This window comes from Aspergillus tubingensis (genome assembly GCF_013340325.1).
Source record: "Aspergillus tubingensis WU-2223L DNA, scaffold_7, whole genome shotgun sequence".
NCBI classification, from domain to species: Eukaryota; Fungi; Ascomycota; class Eurotiomycetes; order Eurotiales; family Aspergillaceae; genus Aspergillus; species Aspergillus tubingensis.
The window spans coordinates 637,946-661,827 of NW_023336281.1; the positions used below are offsets into that span (position 1 = coordinate 637,946).

At 48.4% G+C, this 23,882-nt stretch overlaps 6 protein-coding genes across 6 annotated transcripts; 1 reads left to right on the plus strand and 5 right to left on the minus strand.

Annotated features, from left to right (window-relative positions):
* Window positions 1-575: 575 nt before the first annotated feature.
* AtWU_05190 (uncharacterized protein) lies at window positions 576-1,942 on the minus strand (the record flags this gene model as incomplete). Its single annotated transcript, XM_035500300.1, has 5 exons — window positions 576-728; window positions 790-856; window positions 908-1,102; window positions 1,160-1,723; window positions 1,779-1,942. The coding sequence occupies 5 exons, from the start codon at window positions 1,940-1,942 to the stop codon at window positions 576-578; spliced, it is 1,143 nt and encodes a 380-aa protein (XP_035356193.1).
* A 5,176-nt stretch (window positions 1,943-7,118) lies between these two features.
* AtWU_05191 (GMF family protein) lies at window positions 7,119-7,826 on the minus strand (the record flags this gene model as incomplete). The annotated part of the gene is made up of 4 exons (XM_035500301.1): window positions 7,119-7,241; window positions 7,375-7,505; window positions 7,651-7,750; window positions 7,824-7,826. 4 exons carry the CDS (start codon window positions 7,824-7,826, stop codon window positions 7,119-7,121), a joined length of 357 nt encoding a protein of 118 aa, XP_035356194.1.
* Window positions 7,827-8,280: 454 nt separating this feature from the next.
* Window positions 8,281-9,361, plus strand: AtWU_05192 (flavin adenine dinucleotide pyrophosphatase; the record flags this gene model as incomplete). The annotated part of the gene is made up of 3 exons (XM_035500302.1): window positions 8,281-8,367; window positions 8,467-8,633; window positions 8,734-9,361. The coding sequence occupies 3 exons, from the start codon at window positions 8,281-8,283 to the stop codon at window positions 9,359-9,361; spliced, it is 882 nt and encodes a 293-aa protein (XP_035356195.1).
* A 1,214-nt stretch (window positions 9,362-10,575) lies between these two features.
* Window positions 10,576-11,502, minus strand: AtWU_05193 (Ras family protein; the record flags this gene model as incomplete). Its single annotated transcript, XM_035500303.1, has 4 exons — window positions 10,576-10,811; window positions 10,877-11,152; window positions 11,219-11,333; window positions 11,491-11,502. 4 exons carry the CDS (start codon window positions 11,500-11,502, stop codon window positions 10,576-10,578), a joined length of 639 nt encoding a protein of 212 aa, XP_035356196.1.
* Window positions 11,503-16,384: 4,882 nt separating this feature from the next.
* AtWU_05194 (isocyanide synthase family protein) lies at window positions 16,385-18,771 on the minus strand (the record flags this gene model as incomplete). Its single annotated transcript, XM_035500304.1, has 4 exons — window positions 16,385-16,865; window positions 16,934-17,559; window positions 17,646-18,031; window positions 18,093-18,771. 4 exons carry the CDS (start codon window positions 18,769-18,771, stop codon window positions 16,385-16,387), a joined length of 2,172 nt encoding a protein of 723 aa, XP_035356197.1.
* Window positions 18,772-19,690: 919 nt separating this feature from the next.
* AtWU_05195 (oxidoreductase, short chain dehydrogenase/reductase family) lies at window positions 19,691-20,744 on the minus strand (the record flags this gene model as incomplete). The annotated part of the gene is made up of 5 exons (XM_035500305.1): window positions 19,691-19,723; window positions 19,778-19,886; window positions 19,962-20,017; window positions 20,074-20,383; window positions 20,440-20,744. The coding sequence occupies 5 exons, from the start codon at window positions 20,742-20,744 to the stop codon at window positions 19,691-19,693; spliced, it is 813 nt and encodes a 270-aa protein (XP_035356198.1).
* Window positions 20,745-23,882: the final 3,138 nt, after the last annotated feature.

Genomic DNA, 23,882 nt, shown 5'->3' on the forward strand with positions numbered 1-23,882 from the left:
TACACACTGTTACAGACTTACTATAGGAGAATTTACCCCCCGTGCATCATGCGATGTGCAGTCAACTTGCCGGATGAGAAGAAGAAAGACAACGCCAAAGCGCCCGGGAACCGGACCCGGCCAACATCAATCATTCTTGCGGGGCAGTGGAGCTAGCTGGGTACTCCCTGGAAGGATTCAGGAGGCCAAGCTGATGTTTGCTCGATCCCACGCCAGCCATCATTTTCATCGGGGGGGTCTGGATCCCTCAACCTAAGGCCAGGGTACGGAGTATACCGTTACTGCTGCTGGTTATTGGTTGATAACGGCCATTTAACATACGCAGCGGGGCGTACCGATTCCCACCGTGCCATTTAAGTTGGGACCACAAGTGGCTCCGGTTGACCCGTGGCTTTGGCCTTTCCCGACCAGCTGGCTGACTAGTGGCTCCTGCTCAGCTTAGTTTGCAGGGCATTGTGCCACCGTTCAGCTGGTTCGCCACGGCGTCCAAACTAAGCATAACAAGAGGATTACACAACAGGGAGTAACCAGGAAAGAATCGGGTGCCACAGAGTAACATCAGGATTCAAACAATGCTAGGTCCGCCAACCATCGTTGCATTTCAGTGCCTTGTGGCACTCGAGCTGCAAAGGTAAAGCTTGCTGAACTGCTATTCTTGTCGGGAGTGCGAGCACGTAAGTGAACAGACGCAGCTTGGCAGCCAGTGTAGGCCTGACTTGCCATTTGCGCTGCAAAACGAAGTAGATTGATTGTATACCAGCCAACTATCTACCCAGTACTGATCCTGACCTTTGCCAATCGCTCTTCAACCCGTCGAACAATCTCGGGGTCTGGTTTCGGTTTGTCTCGGCGGGGTCTGTGATGTATTAGTAACTGCGGGAGACACTTGAGCAAATGTATAACTTACGGATCTCGTATTGTTTCAGGTCCCTTCTCTTGCCCGCAACCGGAGCAATTCCTCTCTCCCGATCGGTACAATGTCGAACACTTGTGGCATGTATAGCGTACTCGCTGCCGCGCCTTCTTCCACGTCCGTGCAGGAGGTTCTGCGGGAGCATCGACATCTCCAGGATAGCCATGCGGGTATTTGCCGAGTTTAGGTCTGAGTTCATTAGTACAGACGCCTTCAACAAATGCAATTGATGTGGGGTGGACGCACGGGTCGCGAGGGCACATTGTGCACCGAATATGCTGGCAAGTACTGCATTCCGTAGCATCCGGAGCGAACACAGTGCTACACTGATGACATGTACGGCGGACTCGTTGTCGGGTCGGGTGGTGGATGACATCCTGGCCGCCGGTGCGCGAGGGCAGCGTGAGAGGAGGTTGCTTGGGTTTATGCTGCACAGGGACAGTTTTGTGCAGTTTCTGCGCGACAATGGCCTGGAGTGCAGCTTGGGTGTCGTCCCGGTGGTCGTTGGTCTTGGTGGAGGGGTGGTGAGGGCAGCTCTTGCAGCGGACGTGTTGGCAGTTGACGCAAACTTTGTTCGGGCCAAAGGTGGTCTGGCAGCGATGGCAGGTACGGCGCACTCGCATCCGAATAGGTCTGACAACACGCTGGACGGTCGTATCGCTAGGGGACCTCCATTCTCCAGGCTCAAGGGTCAATCCGTATTTCGCAAATAGAGCCCGTGCCTTCTCTTCTTGAATGGCGCCCCAGTTGGTGAAAACGGTCGCATCGGGTGTAGCTTTGACGGTAGGAGCCTGCGGGATACGTTGAGGACTGTAACGCAAGTCAGTGCCACAAAGTAACCAGAATTACTCGGCGATGAACATACGCGGGAGCTTGGCTTGGCTCGGGCTCTCTTGATTTCTGCATGACGGGCGAGGTGGTCCGGACAGTCGAGCTCCTCCTCAAAGCCATCTTCATGCGCTTAACATATTTGGACAAGCCATCGTGCTTGCCTTCATTGGAAGGGTTGGGATCCTGTTGAGTCGACATTTCTCCGGTAATATAGTCGATCTTTATTATTGCTTGCCGGTCGTATTTAAATCAGATCATGTGTGGCGTCGCACGACATCGACAAGGCGGGTGACGGTTTTGGCGGTGTCGGAAAAGGTCGAACAGTGTAAAGACACTTTTGGTGTGGGCGCGATTAATTCATACCAGCTGGAATCGGAAGGGATGGTGTTGAGTAATTATGGCGGTGGTGGATGGAATCTTGGGAAGCAAAAGCGCCGAAGAGCGACTACCCAGATTGGGGGGGGTAACGACAAAGTGGGTGGAATAAGGTGGGAAACGAGGGAGCCACCGGTTAAGTATGGCAGGTCGCACGGGCGTGTACCGTAACCGTAGGCTTGGGACAACCCGACAAGACGGTGAGATGGGTGAGAAAACCCAACAGGAAGGGTCGCAGGGAATTGGAACAGCCTGGGGGGAAATCCAACGGGTGATTGGCTGAAGGGCGGTCAGATCCTGTGGACCGGGCGTGGATGAGATGTCCGATGTAAAGTATAAGGTGTGTAAAGTATGTAGGGGAAAGGGAGGTGACGTTGTGAAAGGATGGGTTGCAGTGGTTGCAGTGGTGGTTGCAGTGGAGAGGTGGTGGATTTGCACGCTGGGAGCGGAATAAAAGTCACCGGCCAAGATGGTGGAAAACTGAAGATTCACGACTGACTGACTGACGGGGAGGAGAGGAAGATAAAAAGAAGGCAACGACCAGCGCGAGCCGAACGTCAAATAGAAGCCGAACAGACTTTCTGGGGGAACCGGACGAGCGAGAGGGGGGTGGGTAAGGAAGTTGTATGTAAAGTAACAGTCAGTAAGTAAAAGTATGAGTGGCAGGCGCCTAAAGTAGTAACAAAGTAATGGCACATGGCTTCTCACCCGACACTCTTTTCTATACCGTTGTGGTTATTTTCAGTTTATTTAATTTCCCTTTCCTCTTTTCAATTTTTATTCTCTTATTTTTATCTTTATTTTCCTTTCTTCTCCCCTTCTTGCATTGAGATGTACCTTCTAGATTTCACCTCTGCTTTATTAAGGACACCAACGGACCAAACATTGACATGAACCGGAGCCTCTACTAACAAAGTCAAAACTATGGATTAATTCCCCCCCACCCACTTATAGCCACCCAGTCTATTCTCACTAGAAAGACTCCATACCCAGCTCCTATCGAAAATCAACTGTCCGTTCTCCGTGAAGAAACCAACGATCAATTACCATGGCAGGAAGCAGCACGATCCGAGCGGGAAACAAAGGAAGTAAAGTAAAAGAAGTAGCAGAAACGCTAGAATCAAGAATCAAGACCGATTAGGCAAAGCCGTGCGTCTCTGTTTTGCCGATAGGCCAATCTAGTCAGGAGCTGGTTGGTTGATATACGCCTCTACATCCTCATGCAGCATGATGACCAGCAACTAGCGGGCGAACCGATGCGACGGGGCGCTTTGGGGGGGAGGGAAGATGGAGTCTAATGCCGTGGCACCCTACCCACTCTGGAACAATGCCCGAACCCACCGCGTCTCGCCCGCGGGTCTGAAGAAGGTCGCGCCGGAGGGGGTGTTGTTTTGTGTTTTGCTGATCCGGAAATATTATCAGCTTGATGCTCCTGATCTTGAGTAATTAATAACAGATAGGAATAAATATGAACATGACATCCTTTCATATCCGCGTGGTCGGAATCGGATGCTGCTGCTGCTGCTGATGATGTCAGCTGGAAAAAGTGAGCGGTTACCAAACATAACCATCGCGTATTTTCCGGGATATGCTTCAGTCAACCAAAGCCCGTGTGTTTTACAGTTTGTCACATAACCCCAACAGCCACGAAGCTGCAAGAAGACGATAGTGATGGGAATAATAGCAACGCTCTAAGTACAGAGTACATAGTGGTCAGTTATTAACGGTCCAAGGCTACCAAAAACGTTTCTGTGCATGGACTGGAGAGGATGGCAACTGATTTCCAGCAAATAGAGAAAGAAGCCTTACGTAGATGGCGGTGCCGCCTAGATCAGACAACCTGCTGCAGGCAACATGATGAAATGAATCATTGGGGGATGCTTTTCCCTCGATTTCACGCCAGAATAGCGATACGCCGTTCAATCAGGAAGCCCCATGGATGATGGAACTACCTCCTGAGCTGAGACTCAACTCACTTCGACCGAAGATCCGGCCGAAGGACAGACAACTTCTTCTAAGGAGCGAAGCCTACCAATTTATATTATATTAACTGTACCCGGGAACCGATTCCTAGTGAGAACTCTAAGGAATTGCAGTGTCATCATAGTGTCTGTCTCGACTGGTGTTGTTCATAACCGACTATCCCAACTTATTCAACCATTCATGCATTAATTCTGGTGTGACAATGGCTTCGGACATTCCTCAGGAAGGAAATAAGGATTAACTTACAATTTTTATTCTCATTTTCTAGTTACCTTAACTACTAAAGAGTAAACCCCAATATTATAGAAATCTCTAACTATCTAACTTACCTCAATCACAACGAACTAACCCACAAAGTACTAATTACCCTCCCGGAAATTCTAGACTCCCTGACCAACAACTCACCACACAACGCTGAAACCATAGTACATACATACATCTCCATACCGAGGTATCCCGACAGACTGGTCTAGTTATTTACTCTGTGTAAATACAGCATTCCATCCCATCTCATCCATACAGCTAGACCATGCATTGCATAATGCATGACACCACACCACACCACGATTCCTACCCTACCAGAGAGAAAAAAAAAGAAAAAAGAAAATAAATTAGAAACGGCAACGGCTTCATGCAGCCTGTCTTGTTCTGCTGCAGTGTAGGCGCCAACTCAACACGCTAGATAAGTACTTACCTGCCATTCATTCCTTTGCAAAGTAATCAACACCGGCCCTGTAAGTATGTGTGTATGTGTATGTATATATGTATGTAATATATCCAAGCGGAAAAAGTTAATAGTAGCACGTAAATATAAGAATTTGTCAGTAGTGAAGAATTAAAAACATGAAGCAACGGAAGAACTTTAACTTGCAGCTGAGAGCGCCTGACGGAGTAGATCGGAGAAATATGAACCTACCGGGTTGCGTGAACTTGGAGGGTTGGGTTTGCTCCACTGGTTTGTTTTGTACAGATACTCTACTTTACTTTTAAGTAGTTGGAGGGTGGGTTTGTGTTGGGTGGGTAAAGTAAATAAGTAAGGATTATCTTTGTTGTTGTGGACACATGGTTTGATAGTGATGATAATGATGATGGTGGTGTTGTTATGCTTATTGTTGGAACCGTGGTTCTGGTTCATTATTGCTCCTTGCTTTTGAGGGAGGAGCTTTTTGTTGTTGATTCGGGAAAGCCGACCGGGAGGTACGTAGTAGCTAAGTAACAATCGAGTACTTAGGTAGTAAGTAGATAGGTTAGAAAGATAGCCGACCGTCAACTATCAACTACAAAGTAGATATTACTCACTCTCTACTCAGCATCGTACCAAATATCCGGAAACAAACAATAAAACGATGGACCCCGGTGCCAAACACCCGGGTACACTGGACTCGATCTATCAGACAATCAGCACTTCACTTCACAGTCAGCCAGCCAGCCAACTACCTGACTTAGTAACCCGTAATCTGCAGGGCTGAATAATTAATTAATATAACTACAACAAGAAAAAAGAAGCAATCATGCTGAACACCACACCACACCCCCTCAGTAATCAATCAATCAGTAAGTAAGCTTCACACATAGCTGACCGACCACCAATCTCCGTCTGGGTCAGTCAGTCAGTCACGGAGTAAGAAAAAGAGGGGGAAGTGGAAGGGGGTAGGAAAGGGGAAGAGCATGGGCCCAATCATAATTCAGTTTTCTATGTATGGCCGGGATATCCAGTCCCAGCGCCGCGGAGAGCACCCAACACAACTGAACTGGAACCTAAAGAATGTCGAGGGGGCTGTCAGAACTCCTGCCTTTAGTGGAATGGTGAGATGTTGGTGTAGTGGAGATCCACTGGGTGTGTGGGGGCTGGGTATGGAGCTAGTATTGATGGTGTTATTCATGTATGTTTGTATGTATGGGGTTTTACGAGGTAGCTATGTACTACTAGTTAGCTTTGGAGAAGGGTAGATTGGGATCATTGGAGGAAGTAGAAGACGTATGGAAGGTTCTATGCCCGGCTTCGATTGATTAAATAATTGATTGATTGAATGATGAGTCTTAGGTAAGTAGAGATACCTTTGTGTTAAGTATCTCGTGATCATATGTCTGTGTTCTATGTTACATTGCATGCAATTATCATTTCTACTGGTCTACCTTTGTACCTATAGTAGTTCTACTACATCTCATTTAACCGGAAAAGATATCCCAACAATATGTTCAACCTGTTTCCACTTTATATCATGATTATAGGAGTATAGGATGAGATAATTTTCTTCATCCAACCAAGACACGCTCGATTTAACACCTACCTCCTAACCATTATACACCCCTCCCCCGATATCACCATCATCACCCATCAACTGATAAAGATCAAGCAAAGACAACATCTACTCCGCACCCCCCCAAACAACCCCACACACTACACTACAGTAGATTTACTGCAGACAATCCCCAAGTAAAAAAGTAGATAGATAGCCCCAACAAACCAAAACAAGAAAACAAAAAAATAAATAAATAAGAAAGAAACAAGGTTCAAGGCGCATATTTGCCCGAGTGGATCCCCCATCCAACCCAGCCCAACACACCAGTTGGTTTCAGTTTAAACTACTAACTTACTCCCAGGATAGAACATGTCAAACAGTCAACCCTGGAAAAGGATTCCGGTCTCATGTTTGTGAGTACTTCTATCTAGGTGGTTCTTCGCCATGTGTGTATGTGTATATCATGGTGAGGCGATTTTATCGATAGTCATGCAAGGGATTATAAGAGTAGGTAATGACAAATTCTGTCGGGGAATTTGTGATTGCTTATGAATCGTTTTGGGTAGTAGCCGGCTGTGCTGTATGCCTCGGTTTGGTTTCTAATGAGTACTGTGGTGTAGTGTTTAGTGGTATAAGACTTCTCAGCTCCTATTGAGGTATCCGAATCTAACCTGATCATGTATACAATGCCAGCACTATAATTATAATGTAAACGCGTAGGCGTCATGAATGACCAATATGTAGGCCTCAGAGCCTACCACACGGTAGTACGACTAATCCGCACTTTGCAGCTTCGACTCGATCGAGATGATATCATCCTCCTCATATACCTCAATCACCCGGTTAACCTCCGCCGTATTGCGCATCAACTCGACAGCGCCCGCATACATCATGCGCTGATTCGGGTTGCAGTTCTCGGGGAGGTAGTAGAGCATAACGTAAGGAACCGAAGGACGGCCGGAAGTCCGATGCCAGAATCATACGTTAGGTCTATTTCAAATGTCTGGGTGATATAAGTATAATACTCACCAAGGTCAGAGGATAGCTGAGTAGGATAAACCGAGGAGACGATTCCGGAAGCTCATCGGCTACATCCTCCATCTTGGAGTAAACCTCGCCATCTTCAGGTCGAATCTCCTGGGTCTTGTTGTCGATGATATCTGTCAACCTGTTGTCAACCACCCATTGTTCTGATGTCCGACGTGAAGCGAACAAGTTCGCGCGACAGCTGTGACGGTTGTGTTCGTGATAGATAGGTAGGTAGAAAGCGGGGCTATGGAGGGACGACAGGAGACGGGATCCTACAAATAATGGCCTGCGGATCCTTGGCGCGGGAGGTTCCCAAGCGGAACTTGCGAAGCTTTTCTTTGGTCTCGGGGGAGAAGGAGTATAGTCGTGATTCAGACTGCATGGAGAGAAGCTCAGGTTAGCAGGGGGGAGGAAGCGGGCACGCGATGCGGGGCAGTCCAACCACTTACCATGTTGTGAATGGGTGATGCGACAGTAAGGCGGAAGCAGAAACAGGATATCGGAAGTGCGCTAGAAGCAAGAGGAGTAAAAATCGGTAAACCCCCAGACGGGATGTGAGCGGGGATGGACGGGGGAGCTATCTGGTTGGGGATGAATTTGACCGAAGAGACGAAGGAGGAACAAGCAAGTGGTGGTTGCTCCGCGTTTTCGGCCCGGTGGGATGAAAGGCGCGGCACTTACTCCACCTCCTCCTCGCTCTCCTTTCACTTCCATTCAATAATTCTCCTCCCCGCCCGCGCTTGTTTGTTACTCCGCCATTCCTCTCCTCCTCCCTTCTCCCTCATGTTCAGTCGTCTCGGTCAAGTCGCCCGCCATCTCACTCGACCGTCACTTAACCTCTCTTCCACGTCTACCTTCACTCCGCCCTCTCTGACCCCGCCCCTGCTTCGTACACCATCCCCCAAAATGACATCATCCGTCCTCCCGAAGAACAAGAGGACCATTCACACAGCGGCATGCCTGATCATTGGTGACGAGGTCCTTGGTGGAAAGGTAAGAAGCGAATGAGCTGTCTGTTGTTCAATTCTATATTCCCTTAAGCATCGTGCATACCACATCCTTGGCTTGGACTGACGATTTCCGATATCCCAGACCATCGACACCAACTCCGCCTTTTTCGCCAAGTTCTGCTTCTCCCTCGGCATCCAACTGAAGCGCATCGAAGTGATTGCCGACGATGAGAGCGAGATCATTGAGGCAGTGCGACGTATGAGCGACCGCTATGACTTCGTCGTCACCAGTGGAGGCATTGGCCCAACGTCCGTACACCCCCCACATCGATTTAATAAAACCCCCACGCGATATGAATACTGCATGTGGCTTGAAAAGCTGACTGATATATGATGTGAATCGCAAAAGCCACGACGACATCACCTATGAATCCATAGCCAAGGCCTTTGGTCTGAACCTAAAGCTCCACCAAGCCGCCTTCGAGCGTATGAAGAAGCTCTCCAAGCCCCATCCTATGCAACCAAACTTCGATTGGGACACACCCTCCCCTAGTCTGACGGCGAAGCTGCGCATGGTCGAGATCCCTCACGACGAGTCTGTGCCTCTGGAGGAACAGGCTGTGTTTGTTGCGGATGATATGTGGGTGCCCATTGCTATCGTCAACGGCAACGTCCATATCCTTCCTGGTGTTCCTCGTCTCTTCGAAAGGCTGCTCGAGCACCTGAAGCCGAATCTGTTGCCTCGCTTGGTCAACCCGGAGGGAAAGGGCATCTATCGCTACCTGTTCAGCACACCACTCCCGGAGAGTACGGTCGCCCCTTACCTGACGGAACTTGCTACTCGTGTGGCTTCGAAGAACATCAAAGTTGGCAGTTACCCCCGGTGGGGTAATAAGCGCAACACTGTGACTCTGGTCGGCACTGACAAGGAGTTTATGGACTCGCTTATCGCAGAGGTGGAGCAGAATGTCGAGGGAACCAAGGTAACTCGGGAGGATGAGCTTGACCCTCCCTCGGACGCTGAGGAGGGCAAATAAGTGGAACGTTGGCGGTCATAATATGCCTTTGCAAACAAGACTTGCTAGATATGTAGACAATGACACGCTATTCCGAATATGTCATGATAGCAGTGGGTGTATGGACGTTAAAATTCATGAACCTGCGTAGATGCGTTATCTTCGACAGTGTCCATCCACATCTGCCATTAGGAACGTGTGCTGTTCAAACAACGTACCACTCACCACTCAGATGTTGTTGTTAAGGTTTGAAGACCAGCCACTAAATCCCCAAGACATCACTAAGTAACCCACTATAAGATACTAACCACAGAGGTAAAGAATGAAAGCTTATTCTCAAAGACCAAAATTCCTGAATCAAATAAAATTACCCAATAGTTCAAGTGTATACATGAAGGAAGAAAACCAGACAGACTAAGATAGAGATGCTTATGGCGCGCCGCTGCTGAGTGCAGAATAGGGGAAATGAAACCAAGGATAGACCAAGATGAAAGAGGGGAAGAGGGGGAGAAGGAAAACGGGCAGAGACGTTAGGTGGCACAATGATATCGCAACGTCTAAACACCTGACAGACGGAAGTATCAACGTGCAGTCCATCTCGCCGAAAAAGGTTCAGCAGGTGAGATCCTGCCCGACAGAGTGCAAAGTTGGTAAATGAAAGAAAGGACCAAACGTATCCCGGATGCATATAGGAAAGAGATCAATGAAGATGAAAGTAAAGACAGATAGTTAAGATGATCAGCGGCTGCTGAATGTGCAAAAGATCTGAATTGCTCGTCCAGCGTGACCGACAAGACGAAAAGGAAGGATGATTCTGCAGCTCCGGATAGTACCACATATGCGGACCGCGACAATAGCGTACCTATATTAATGCACAGATCTATTGACAGGCTCCGTTCTCGTCCTTTCAAAGATCGAGAAATCGTCAAAGAAAATCAATCTTCCAAAAAAGAGGTAATAATAATAAACAAAATAGAGGAACAAAGGGGGAATCGAACGTTCATGGAGACGATGGCGGCATTAGGGTGTGAGAGCAGACATCATCTGAGAGTGAGGCTCGTATGGTATAATGATCACAAAATCAAAACGCGTTGACAAGCCACATGTTGCAGCAAGGCAAGTGGCCCGTCTCTGTTGCTGACCTCTCTTTCCAACCGGGGGTGACTGTATGTGTTTTTGCTTTCCTTCCGTATCTCGACCTGTATGTATTTCTTTTAGATCCAACGCCTGTCCCATTACATAATTATACATTTTCCACAGCAGCCAGCGTCATCGCCAGGCTCGCTGACGTCCATCTTTCCTTCCGGGGCGCGTGAGCCGCCACCCGCGCCAGACGGGTACGATGACATCTCTTTGTTGAACCGACGAATCTCGCGCACCAGGTCGTAGAAGGCGTTCTCAACGTTGATACGGGACTTGGCGGATGTCTCGATGAACTTGCAGCCAAACTGCCGTGCTAGAGCCTCACCCTCTGTAGAGATAAAATCGTCAGCCAAAACCTCCCGCGACAAGCAGATGCTAGGCCGGAGAACCCACCTTCTTCAGAAACAGCCCTCTCCTTTTCCAAATCGCACTTGTTGCCGACCACGATAATGGGGAAGTAGTCCTTGTCCTTGACTCGCAGGATCTGTTGTTGGAAAGTCATAATTTCCTCGAATGATTGGCGCGACGTTATCGAGTAGACGAGAAGGAAACCTTCGCCGGTTCGCATGTACTGTTCACGCATCGCCGAGTATTCTTCCTGTCCGGCAGTATCTAGAACGTCCAACAATGCCACCTCCTCATCGATGACGCACTGCTTGCGGTAGGAATCTGTTCAAACACGAATCGAAAGATAAGCCACACGGTCGGAAAGGTACAGCAGAGCTCAGCGCCCACCTTCAATTGTCGGGTCATATTCATCCACGAAGTGGCTCTGGATCAATTGGATGGTCAAGCATGACTTTCCGACACCACCACCACCGACGACGACGAGTTTGTATTCTCTTAAAAACTATATGCGACCGAGAGGTGAGCGATTCGTCATGTTTCCGGGAGGGGGGCGAGGGAGTTCGGAGATCATGGAGAGAAAGTGAAAGTCGGGAAGGGAGGTGACAGGAGGCACATGGAAGCTAATGACGGAAAGTGGAAAGCGCAGCGACAAGGCTTACCTTTGAAGCCATTCTGGTAGGTTCTGGCTTGGTATTATGCTGTGAGGGAGGGAAGGGAAAGAGGGGGAGAGAAAGAGAAGCGGTTAATCGAAGCTATCCCAACAGGAGCTGTGACAGCGGGTCGAAGGAGCAGCAACACAAATTTCTTTTGCAGAAAAGAGACAAGACGAACAAGAGTCGGGGCCCAGGTCGTCGGGGGTTTCGCGCAAAGCAAAGGCGCCTAAAGGGCAGTCCACAGCAACGGCGGGTCTAATTGATTAGGCCAAGCTTAAAGCAGCAGACTGGGGGGTAGTAGTAGTAGTAGAAGCAGAAGTGCGTGTGGGAAGCAGGATCCAGGGGGGGGGTCGTGGAACTTTGCAGGCAGGCGGGAATTGAAAGGCGAACAGGCAGGGTTTCTGCGTAGTCTGCAGTTCGTCTTGACCCAATTCGTTCTAAGCGACCAGGGAATATGGAAAAGTCAAAGGGAACTACTTAGAACACCTTCGAGAATCAGGGTGGATTCAAGGAGGAGAAGAAGAAGAAAGAATAAAAAAAAGAAAGTAAAAAGAAAAAGAGGGAAAAGGGAAAGAGAATGGGGTGGAGAGACTTGGGGAGGGGAAAGGGGAGAGAGGGAGACACAGAGAGAGAGGATGATGATTAAGGAGAGTTAAGCCAACTGAGGAACGGAGGTGGGGATAGGCAGAGCAGCCCAGAAAGGAGGGAGAGTCTAGATAGTCAACTACTGAATACTAACTAATTAGTGGTGGACAGAACAGACAGTCCAGTAGTAAGTAGTATAATTGGAGAGGAATTTCTTCCCAGAGAACACAAGCCAAAGTCACAAAATGAAATATGTAAATAATAATTATTAACCGCGGGATAAGCGCCTTGATTGGTGTGGAACATCCCTACCGACGCAGTGAAAAGAGCGCACTTCCATGGAGAAATTGATATGATGCGGCTGCTGATTGGAAGGAAGGGGATTTCGAAGGTTCGCCAGAATTAATCTTACCATAATCACTAATGATATGATAATCCTCCTAGTGCAGGAGTCGGTTAAGTACAAAGGTCCTAGTCTTATCTGACTACTGCTGGTCTTAAAACAACAATTTGCCTCCGGTTAGTGGACAATAAATATGAGTACTGAATTGAAAGGGGGGAAGAAGGGTAGGGGAGAGACAGAGACAGAGAGAAAGAGAAAGAGATGAGCAGTGGGTGTGGCATTAACCGGCAACGCGTGTGGATTCCCACCAATCCAGCCAACTGTTTAATTTCACTGGTCCCGGTTGGGCCCACCCGCCGATAATTAACCTCAATCGTCCGATCGCAAGATATGAAATGAACCTGAACAGCCAGCAGTCAGTCAGTCAGAAGTAGTAGATTCCCCAGACAGACAGACGGCCTAGTAATTAAAATGGTTCTGTCAATCCTAGTACTACTTATCTTCACTCAGTCTGATCATCCTTGATAGGCTACTGCAACGGTATTGGAACAAAAATGAGTCAGTCAGTGGGTGGGAGGAGGAGAGAGGGAAAATGGTTGCATAGTGAGGTAGCCTGAAAAAAGGGGCCGGGGATCGAATTCCCAGGGCACACCCAAGATTAATGATCCATTGGGTCTAGTCTCTCGCTGTCCCTCTCTCTCTCTCTCTCTCTCTCTTCCTCTCTTTTCTCTTTCTCTCTTACTGCCAATACCCGTAAGAATTTGGTGGTTAATGGTTAAATAATACGAAGAAAAATAAATTAGTTCCCTAGTACTACCTAGTTACTATCTGGTTCACTTACTTAGTATAATATAATGGATTTCATTTCGTATTGATGATCTGACCCAGCAGATACATACCACCACCACAACTGCAGCACTCAATAAATGGTGACTTTATTTATTAGGCTGGCACACAACAATATAATCCCCGACTCAACTAGCAGTTATTATGCAACATGATTCGACTACATGACTTGTGAGACCATTCCATTCATCATACTATCTATCTCTCTCCCAGATTAATCTTCACCAAGATCCACCCACTTTTTTTTAGCGTCGGTCGTTAATGCTTCTAAATCGTCCAGTGTGTCTCCATCCCAACTTTTCCCCCCCTGAGGGTCCTTTTTCCCCCCCTGCTCACCTTACGCAACACAGTAAACGAACGAATAGCTTCCGGACTCCAAGCCAATCACCGTGAATCCTACTGGGTGGATGCGCTCCTCTCTTGACTCTGCGTCCCGCTCCGGTTCCTTGAACAAGTGAACTCCTTCGGTCCCAAGGGTGCAGTCTTACTTACGCAAGCACGGTAAGAAGATGCAACAAAACGAACACCCATTGCTAATAAGTTTCCCGTCCGACTCAGTCAAAACTCGGAACGATCCATTGAACTAAAGGCCCTGGCCGTTACGATTTAATAGAAAAAAACGGGGGCGGATTTCCCGAGAGGAAGTTCTACTGGATGTGAGTTCCTTACTGTGGGCGCGTGGAGAGGAAAAGAAAAAAAGAGGGTAAATGTGTGAGAGAGAGACAGCATTCATCCGAGAGGTTCTTGTCCTTTCCCGGCAACCGTTTTCCTTCTAGAAGGGTAGAAACCCATTCTCAGCCTTAACAGATGCTACATGACAGCTCCGATTTGACACACCGAATTACATCATGATTCGAAATATTGAGTCTGAGTTTGGCTTCGGTTTGGCTTCGACAGCGTCATGGAATTTGTGTCCCTGAGGGGGGGAAGGGAACCCGAGTCCAATGGAGGGAGTCGTGCTCGACTAGTCCAGAAGAAGCCTAAAATAGCCCCAGAGACCGAGTTCAGGATGTTCTCCACGCCTCCACTTTGCCAAAGGTGATATATTGGTCTGTGAGACCGTCCGATCCCATAGCCCAAGTTGCTGCTCAATCAACCATTGGCGAATGAGGCGGCGACATCGATACAACTCCTTGCTCCTCCTTCGGTGATGAGCGGAGTAAATCCCGGATGATACCCTCGAGTTGTCAAAAGATGACGTCCCGCAAATTTTAACCCCGGAAGTTCTGAACACATTTTTGCATCCTTGCATCCCAGCTGCAGCTGGGGAGATTTTGCCTTGCTCCCGTAATACCACCACTACTTCCTGTAGTGTCGTGCGTTGATCCTTTCCAACCACATGCGCTTCTCATTGAGTCTCTCCAGGGTCGTCTTATCTTCTGTTTCTGCTCCTACCACTACTACCCTAGAGCGAAACTAAACCCACCCGTGTTCCCGAGCCATGGCACCTAAGCCACCGACTCAAGTCACATTGCCTGATTCTGCGCACAACTGCTGATCACGGAAATCTCTTCCATTCTACCGACTCGTCACATTGACAGAGCCATGGGCTTAATTTGGAGGCTACCCAAGTCTGGGCAACCGACCGCTTCAGGGAACAAAGATACGGCGGCGTCCCTGCGCCATACCTGCGGGGTCGTCCGGGCATGCGACCGAGATCGGTACCTGTCACCTAACCTGACTATCGTACCAGTCATACTCCAGACCTCAATCCATGTGCCTGGATGCCCAAATCATGATCAAACATTCTCCTGCAGCAACTACCAGCCCAGCAGAGCACTAATTTAGCTGCGAAGATACCCTAACCGAAGCACATCTCCACCGCCCTCCGATGTGCGGTCTGCGTGTGCGTGCTTGCTTTATCTTCGAGCAACGAGATGGCCAGACCGAAACTTCAATGACTAGACAGCCATCAAACACGTCCATGACGTGGCCACACAAGAAACGGCATGCAGCATCAAGCCATCACATTGAGACTTGCAGTAGGCAGTGTACCTAGGCCACACCCAGTTCAACTACCTGAGTGGGGTCAGTCACTTCAGTCAATCTTCTCTCTCCCCTCTGTGACACATCCAACGCCTCCAACTATGTTGTCAAACGTCAACAATAACTTTGTTCCATGACTGGGCGCATATCAGAATGATCTGCGGGGTACCAAGACCCAGATAGGCGTCGCTTAATCCATCACAACTGACTTTTAGCTGACACAAAAACCCTGAGCCACAAAGGGGTCATAGCTAAATACTGCCCCCTTTTCGGATCTCGGATATTTACCTACCTTTTCTATATTGGCTATCAGCATGTAAGTACAGTGACAGTATTTAGGAATTGGCACATTCCAAATCAGCAGCCATTTATCGTAAGAAAGACCAAACCAATTATCATGTTTGAATTTCAAATCATACATAATTCTTCAGTCGTCCCTTTCGGCCCCCAATTGATAATATGCAGGGGTATGTAGATAGTCTACTTAAGCTTGGGGGCCGGCCGGGGGTCTCCGCCTTGCCCTCTCTGTCTATCTCCTGGAGAAACTTCAGTGGAGAAGGAGAGGAAAGGACCATGATATTTCCAAACTAGCGATTGGCTGCATACGCTCTTTATACTTTCAATGCTTTTCGTGTCCAGCTTAAGCGATGCGCGGTTAAAAGCCCCCTCATAACTATTCTAGAGTAGTCGTCTGCAAGCGACCACTCAATATACCAATATAGATATGCCTCATTAATTGAGATGCGATGTGAAGCTTACTTATTATTCCCTCTCTGGAGAGTACTATAGTACACAGCTATCTCGATATGTTCATGTTCATTGTATTGATTCAATGTCTTCGCTACGTACATGCCCGACTAGACTTCCTTATCTTGCTTTTTGGTTTTCTTTTTTTAGAATAGACCTTCTGGGACTTCCCTTCTCTTCTCTCCTCAAAATAGAAAAAGAAACATGTTATGAAGTTTTCTTGTTAAAGTGAAGTAAAAGAAACAAAGAAATTCGTAGTGAGACGTCATCATATCATATCATCCATGCATGGGTACTTAACATTGCCCCAGTAGTATGAAAGAGCATCCAGGATCCTAAAGTGACCATTATCAAGAGATCAAACCGGTATTGAACCCAAGGTGAAAATCACAGTCAGCATGGAAATCCCGAATGCAACAAGAAAAGAACCGGTTCTTCTCCAGCCGGCTCCCAAGTCAGAGTCGTAGTGAAGGTATCGTAAAAGACAACGTCTCCGTGTTCCCAGGTATGCCAATAGCAAACCCTACGGTCGTAGAGAAGAGGATTCAGAACATTGCATAGTCTGTTTGAGTCAGCGTCTGAAATGTCCTTGATGGCGTAGGTAGGTTCCGAGGTGATGTTGCTTTGAGAGAGGAGTGGGTGGTAACGGAAGCAGGGCCGGCCATGCGAGAAGTGAGGTATGATTAAGGGCAGACTGTTAGTTTTAGTCTTGGTGTTGGTGGATGAGCTCGAGCTCGATGCTTTCCAGGAGAACTGCTGGAGCATTTCGACGGTGTAGCTTGCTGGGAGGTGAGAGAAGAACAGAGATGATGCCGAGAAGAGACTGCGTCGGGTTTTCTCTGAGATGGGGACAGTGGCGGTGATTATTTGGTATCTGAGTTGGGAGAGGGGTTTATGTGAGTGGGAAGTTATGAGGTTTGAGTGAGAGGAAGGAAGGCTTACTTGGATGGAGATGAAGTTGTGGACTGCTTCGTGTTGTTGGCGTCTTTTTCCTCATTTGGTCCATCGAAGGGCACCCAACCTACCCGGATAAGCTCTTCTAGCTCCTGTGAATCACTGTCTTCGGCTTCTTCTTCTATATCGAAGTCGGATGCCGAAAGGTGAGAAGCGTCCATACTCTCGGCTTTCTGCGCGATAAGCTCATGGTCATGAGTGTTTGTGATACCGCGGAGGACGATAGGTGAGTTCTCGTGTGCTAGAGCCTGCACTTTCTCCTTGTCGATTTCGCTAATTGAGGTTGAATTGACAGGAGTAATCATCATGCCGCAGGGATAGATGGGGTCGACTGTCACCGGCGAAGACCAGTTATACAGCTCAGATTTAAACCGGTAGCACCATGGACGTCCGTTCTTGTGAACCAACTCCATTTCTGGATCCGCGTCGAAAATCTCGCGCCATAAATACATGAAGCCGCCGTCAACAGTATAGCAAAGTGCTGAATGCCATGGTGTGACTGGCGTTGGAGTTCTTGGCAGAACGTTTATGGAGATCTTGGTTAATCCATTTGAGGGGTGGATTGAAAGACGAATGTAACCTGGGAAGTTCTTTAATATAGCTTCGGCGAAGGCCTACAGTGAAACCACACGTGTTAGTGACAGTCAATACTGTGCATGCTTGGTTAGCGTCAGGGCTCTGGGTGAATTATCCCACTCACCGCGCCTCGTTCGATCATGGATTTAGCGACATCTCCCAGATGTTTCTTATGCGACTTGCGAGATTTGGTACCATCATCTACATGAAGATGTTCCAAGTCCTTGGTCAAGAACTTGATATATCCTCGGTACGTGGTACAGATGTTTTCATCGGACTTGATCTTAACAGCGGCGTCAAATCCTTCCGGTGTGTACCTTTTAATCAGCTCCTGACGAAACTCTGGGGCCAATTTCTCGTATGTCTCGCCATCAAGGCTGACGTCCTCATGAATGTGAACAAGATTGCGCAGTCTGGCGAACTCGATATGGTCGTACTTGTTTTCGACTACCATTTCCCTCAGTGCATGGCTATACTCCCAGACGTCTCTGTCCGACACGCCCAAGATATCTATCAACAGTCAGTTTCTATCTGAGCATACAAGATTATGAGTATCGTCTTCTCGACTTACCGTTATACACGAGGCCATCAGACACGATGGTGAGCTTAGCTCCATATTCATAGACGTCACCAATAGCAGCGCAGAGTCCACTAAGGTGCGCGAGAGAAATCTCTTCGCCTTTATCAGGAAGGCTTCCCAAGACCTTATTCTCCCGGTTCGGAGATTTGAAGGGGAAAGCCGGTAAGATCATTTGGATCGGCTGTTTGTCGCGTATCTGATTACACATCTTGGATAGAAACATGATGTTTCCATCGCTTGTGTGGTCTCTTGCCGTTGCTGGCACCACGCTACGATACCGACCGATGACTTCCATGACTTTGAAGGCCTTGAGCAGTGGATCATCATCGTACTTGTATTCTGAGGCTTGTGGGTCGATGGTGGACTTGTCCAACTCCATATGGAAGATGCCTTGGTCCTTATTGAAAGGGTCTGCCTCCATATGGGGGGTATATGATCCCATATGGGGATGGTCTGACTTCACAGGAAGGGTGTTTGACTCCATAGGATTGACATCCGACTCCATAGGGAGACCGTCTGACACCATATGGACAGGGTCTGATTCCATAGGGAAGGCATCCGCGTTCACAGGGAGCACCTCTGACTCCGTATAGATGGTATCTGATTTCATGAGGACCATATCCGTCCCCAAAGAGACGATATCTGATCCGAGTTTGGGAGTGTCGTCCATATTGGCGCAGTTGAGATCCAAGTATGGGCAGGTGTGTTGTGTGCATCTCAGAAGACTGAGACGTGGAGGAGTACACGTCCAGATAACACGGTGTGAGACTGCACTTCACTGGCGACACGACGACTAAGCGACGCAAACTCATGTTCGACTCTGGCTTGAGCTCGGCGTGAACCGTTCAGGGCTCAGGGACCGTGATGTCAATCACGGAAATCAACATTGCTCGGTGCCGGATGCAGTAATGCATGTACCCGCCGGAACCAGACGATGATAGCCCCATTCGTGGACCCTCATCATCCACTATCATTCTCAGGGTGACAGGTGGGTGCAATGTCTTGCTGGCATTATCTGCAGAATGCGTATAACTCGTTCAGCCACTTCGAAACGAGATGCCTTAAGGGTGGTGCGAACAAGAGAGAGAATGGGTTGAATAGTACTCTACCCTAGAAAAGTTATATACAATGAGCCGGCAGGGATAATGCAGATCGATTGTTTCCTCGGGTCGCGAAAATGTCACCGTTGCATCGGCACCAAATCAAGAGATTTAACGGTAGATTGGGAGTGCGGTTATATATACCCGGTCGTAGATCCACTTCGCGACATGGCAAAATTCTACTTACGAACATTTCGCAAACCAAAATTGCTGGTTGTCCATGTTATGGGCAAAGGTATTGGAAAGATATATTTCATCAACGTATGACCGATGATACCGGATATAGTTGGCAAAGGCGGACTCGGTAGCATCACGTCGCTCCCTTCACATGGCGGAGTTAATGCAATACGGCTACTTAGATCCAGATATGTACTCTCATCATGTAATATCATTTGACCATATTATCTAGATCTACCCAAACCAAGCCAATTCTAATGTCGCTGCACAACGAGTGCTTCTACAAGCCCACAAATCAGATATGCGTATACACTAAGCCTTGCGGTGCATGGAAGTCGGCGATGCCTAAGAGACGATGTCATCAGCTATACTGTTAGAGTTTGTATGCGAGTGACTCACCTGGTGGCTAGGGAAGATCAATGTATCCGCAATCACAACATTCTCGCGCCGACCGGCGGCAAATACAACCACCTCAGCAATGTCATCGGGTGTAAGTGGCTCGCAGCCGCTGTAGTACCCATTGTGGTCAGTATATGTCCATGTGCCTTTAGTCTGCTGAGAGTAATATAGAAGGGGTCCTCACGCATAAACTGCATCTGCCTTGGCCTTGTCACCGTAGAATCGTACAACGGAGAATTCCTATCGAAAAACATGCATTAGGTAGGGCCATGCGATTCACATATGCGAAGTCTTACAGTCTCAACCTGGCCGGGATCGATCTCAATGATACGGATTCTTGTGGCAATAAGCTCCTTCCTCAGAGCATCGGTGAAGGATCTGATAGCCGCCTTCGTGGCGCAGTAGATGCTACCACCAGGGTATGCCTCACGGCCAGCGATACTGCCAATGTTGATGATATCTCCTCGGCCACCATCAGCCCTCTTCTTGAAGATGGGAAGGATGGCCTGAGTCATGTTGATCAGTCCCGTAACGTTGGTCGAGAACATGATGTTGATGTCTTCAGCTTCAATTTCTGGGGCCTTTGCAACACCCTTAACGAGGCCTCTGTATTCTTCTTAGTACGGACCTGGGATGGACCATGGAACAAAGTTGTGACTCACGCATTGTTGACCAAGACATCAATCTCCTTGAACTCCTCGGGCAGAGAAGGCACGAATTTCTTGATATCTTCCGGGTTGCTCACATCCAGTTGCACAGGCAGCACCTTCACACCCTCACCAACTTCCTCCTTGATCTCCTTGGCCAGCTCCTGCAGAGAATCGATCCGTCTGGCAGTCACGATGATCTTCAGGTCCTTGGGAGAAGTGCGAGCGAATTCCTTGGCAGTGCTTCGTCCAATACCGGAAGAAGCACCAGTCACGAGGATGGTCTTGCCTTCAAGACGCTTTGCCATTGCTGTAGCCATTGTGCGTTTGATGAATGCTGGCCTGATCGCAGCACGAAACGGAAGTGGGGTGGATGCGGAGAATGTCCCGGATGAAGGGGAGAGCTGTCGCAGGGATCTGATAGAGCTGTGACACGCTTGTAAAAGCCGCATAAAGAGCCTGTCAGCTGGCGTTGGTGACGGTTAAGTTAAGGAGAAAAGGATTCAAATCGGACGAGAGGACAGGGGCTATTGGTGGTTTCTTATGAATCACAGGCCGAAGGTCGGGATGGCGTGCGGGGATCCGGCGAGGCCATTTCGTGCTCGGCGGGGGGGCCTGGCCTCGGCTGATGGTTATGCCGGTCGGACTGGCTTCCGATGGCTGCTTTACATTCTTCCAGCTTCTGCTTCTCCCCCTACTTTACGTCTGCTGGGATGGATGGCTCATTGGCGATAAGCTCACCCCTTTATTCGACACAAAGCGCTACCAGCTTCTCAAAGTACACGTTTGAGTCATTGATCAACATGAGTACCTTGACTCGACCTTTAAAATCTGTCAATATATGTCTCTTGAAAACTTCATGACTCACCCGTTGAGTGAACTCGCTCGTTTTCCGATTGCCGGAAACACCACGGGATAACCAGTCATACAGAGACAATTTTCAAGGCCATTAGCAGAGGGGGTCATGTTTATGCTTAAACAGAGCTTTCCTCATCCAAGCATACCATCTTGCATGGTTGGCTAGGCCCGACGAAAGCATTATCCGCACTCATGCAAAGATTATACTGACACTGCTGATAGACCACCGCACATGATCTTCACAGAACAATCTATATAACTATCGCATATATATTTCCTTCTGTTATTGGCGCCAGTGTGGGAATTTCCGTTATTGGCAGATACCCTCATACGACATGGACGTATTGTTTCAGTTGGCGATAGCTTAACAGCGGGAAATCTTCGAAGAAGGAGAAATCAAATCCATTTTTCCACAGCGTTCCGGATGATGAATCTGGCAATTCATGTCACGATGATGGGGAAGGCAGTTCATTCGCGATCTTGACCTCTTAGCGACCTTGACCTTTTAGCGATCTGATGACCGCGAGATAGTCTTATTGCCTGCGCAATGAGCGGCCACGAAACCAAAATCCCCGATGAGCGGGCTTTGCTTTTCAGAACGCAGAATACGCCAAGGCTTCCATGCATTTCTAGGTAAATAGCTGTGCATGACTATGCACAACTAGCCTATTGGGCTGGATCAAGATATATGCTACCTGTCTGCGAAAATTAACTACAAAGACGAAATCGGACATAATTACCTGTTGGGTCTGTTGGACACGGCGTTATTGCATTAACTTCAATAAAGATGTACGCCAAAAGGCACAAAGCCACGGGTCCGTGAGGAAAGCTACCTATTCGCCTTGATAATGGCGACATGAAAGGATCAGTGCGAGGCGACAGCTATAAAAAGCCACTGGGCATATGATAAAGAAGATCTTCCTTCGGATACTTTGATGTGCGAGTTCCAGTATTGGTCTGGTGCTGGCGATCGTTTGTTACCGAACGTGCTAGCAAAGAGCTCAAGAGTTCAGGCCGCGTTCGTACAGTCCATCCAGTGCATCCACTATGATGAAAGACAAGACAGCCTAGTTTGAACGAACCACGGACTTTAGGGATCTGCAAACTCCAAGCGAAGAGATCGTCATCCCGGTTTTCAACCTTAAGATCATGTGCTCGGGCACGATAGGCACGCTCTCTGGTTGTAGCGCGTGTATGAGGTGCCGGGCACTATGAATGCTCATAACGTTGACACCTCAATATTCGTGGATTTCACATCAGTAGGACTGAACTGACATAGTATCTACCAAGTCACGATTTAGCACGAAAATAGAAACAACGAGGTTATGAGGTAACAGAATCTGCGAGCATAAAGTAGGAAATCAATTACGGGTACCAAGCCAGCAAGTCTAAAGCCCGAAAACCGAAGTCAATTAGTGGAGTGTATTCCTTTTTCGGCGAATGGCCGGCGCTCCGAGGGGCGTTGATTGCGGGATTCGGAACTCATGGTGGTTAAGAGGTTAACACCAGGTAATCAGGTCCGACGTGGTAAGTACTTAGTCTTCGGGATCCTCAGCCCTATTGGAGGAATCACAATTTGTAAACAAAAATGTCTATAGGAGATTAAGGTTGGGGTCGAAGAATCAAGGAATTTTGGACTATTCTTCAGCCATGTATGTAGACTTTGAGCCCGGAAGTGATTCCGATGCTCGTGCAGTGTTTGACAAAAGTCTGAGGCCATGACTTGGACAGTCCGTCATCTGAAGGTAACTATTGAAATGGTCTTGGTATCTCCTTGTCGAAGTACCTGACAATTGCTTTGAAATTGGGGTTTGGGGGCAGTGGATCGTCAGGGATAGTGGCTGGTCACTCGCTCTTTGACCGCTTCGGTGCCTCCTTTCCCTTTTCCCTCTCCGGCCGACGATCATCGCTAGCTTTTGACACTCCTCCAGAGCCCCAGAGTCAAGACATCTGTGCCAATGAGAAAGGCCTCATGTTCCAGGAAAGTTCGACGGGCTATTTCCGTGGGCCAAAATGACATTATTGACATTTGACACAGGTCTATTCCACTGTTGACACCTCCCTCGTCCGTCGATCTTTCGCACCTTGACTACAGCCTTCACTCCAAAGCATTCGATGTGCACGTCAGTTGCGACCTACCCCGTTGCACGTACCCCATGGTATCTATCGTGCAACTGAGAACTGCCCCTTTTGTGACACCTGGAACTTCGCATGGGATGGTGCCTTGAGAGGACCATGGTGGGGACTTATCCACCCATTAGTTGGCACCAATGAACGAAACGCCACCACGCATAGGCTCAAAGACAAATACCCAGCTATCGAGACCAAGCTTCAGAGTCAAAAGGCATTTAGTCATCGGGTTGCATGGCAAGAAATTCAAATAGAACGTCGGGCAGCTTCCCCGAACTTCCGTAAAAGGTCTCTGCTGCGTTTCTTTTACTATTCAATGGTGGCGCTCTACCAACTGGCTGGTAGTGGACATCCTTTGCCGCTTAGAGCTTACCCGGCGCAGCAATAGCGCCGCGCTATCCAGCCTCGTCCTCCCCATCTCCTTTGGACCTGCATGAGGGACCCATCGTCTATTGATGATCATAGCCACA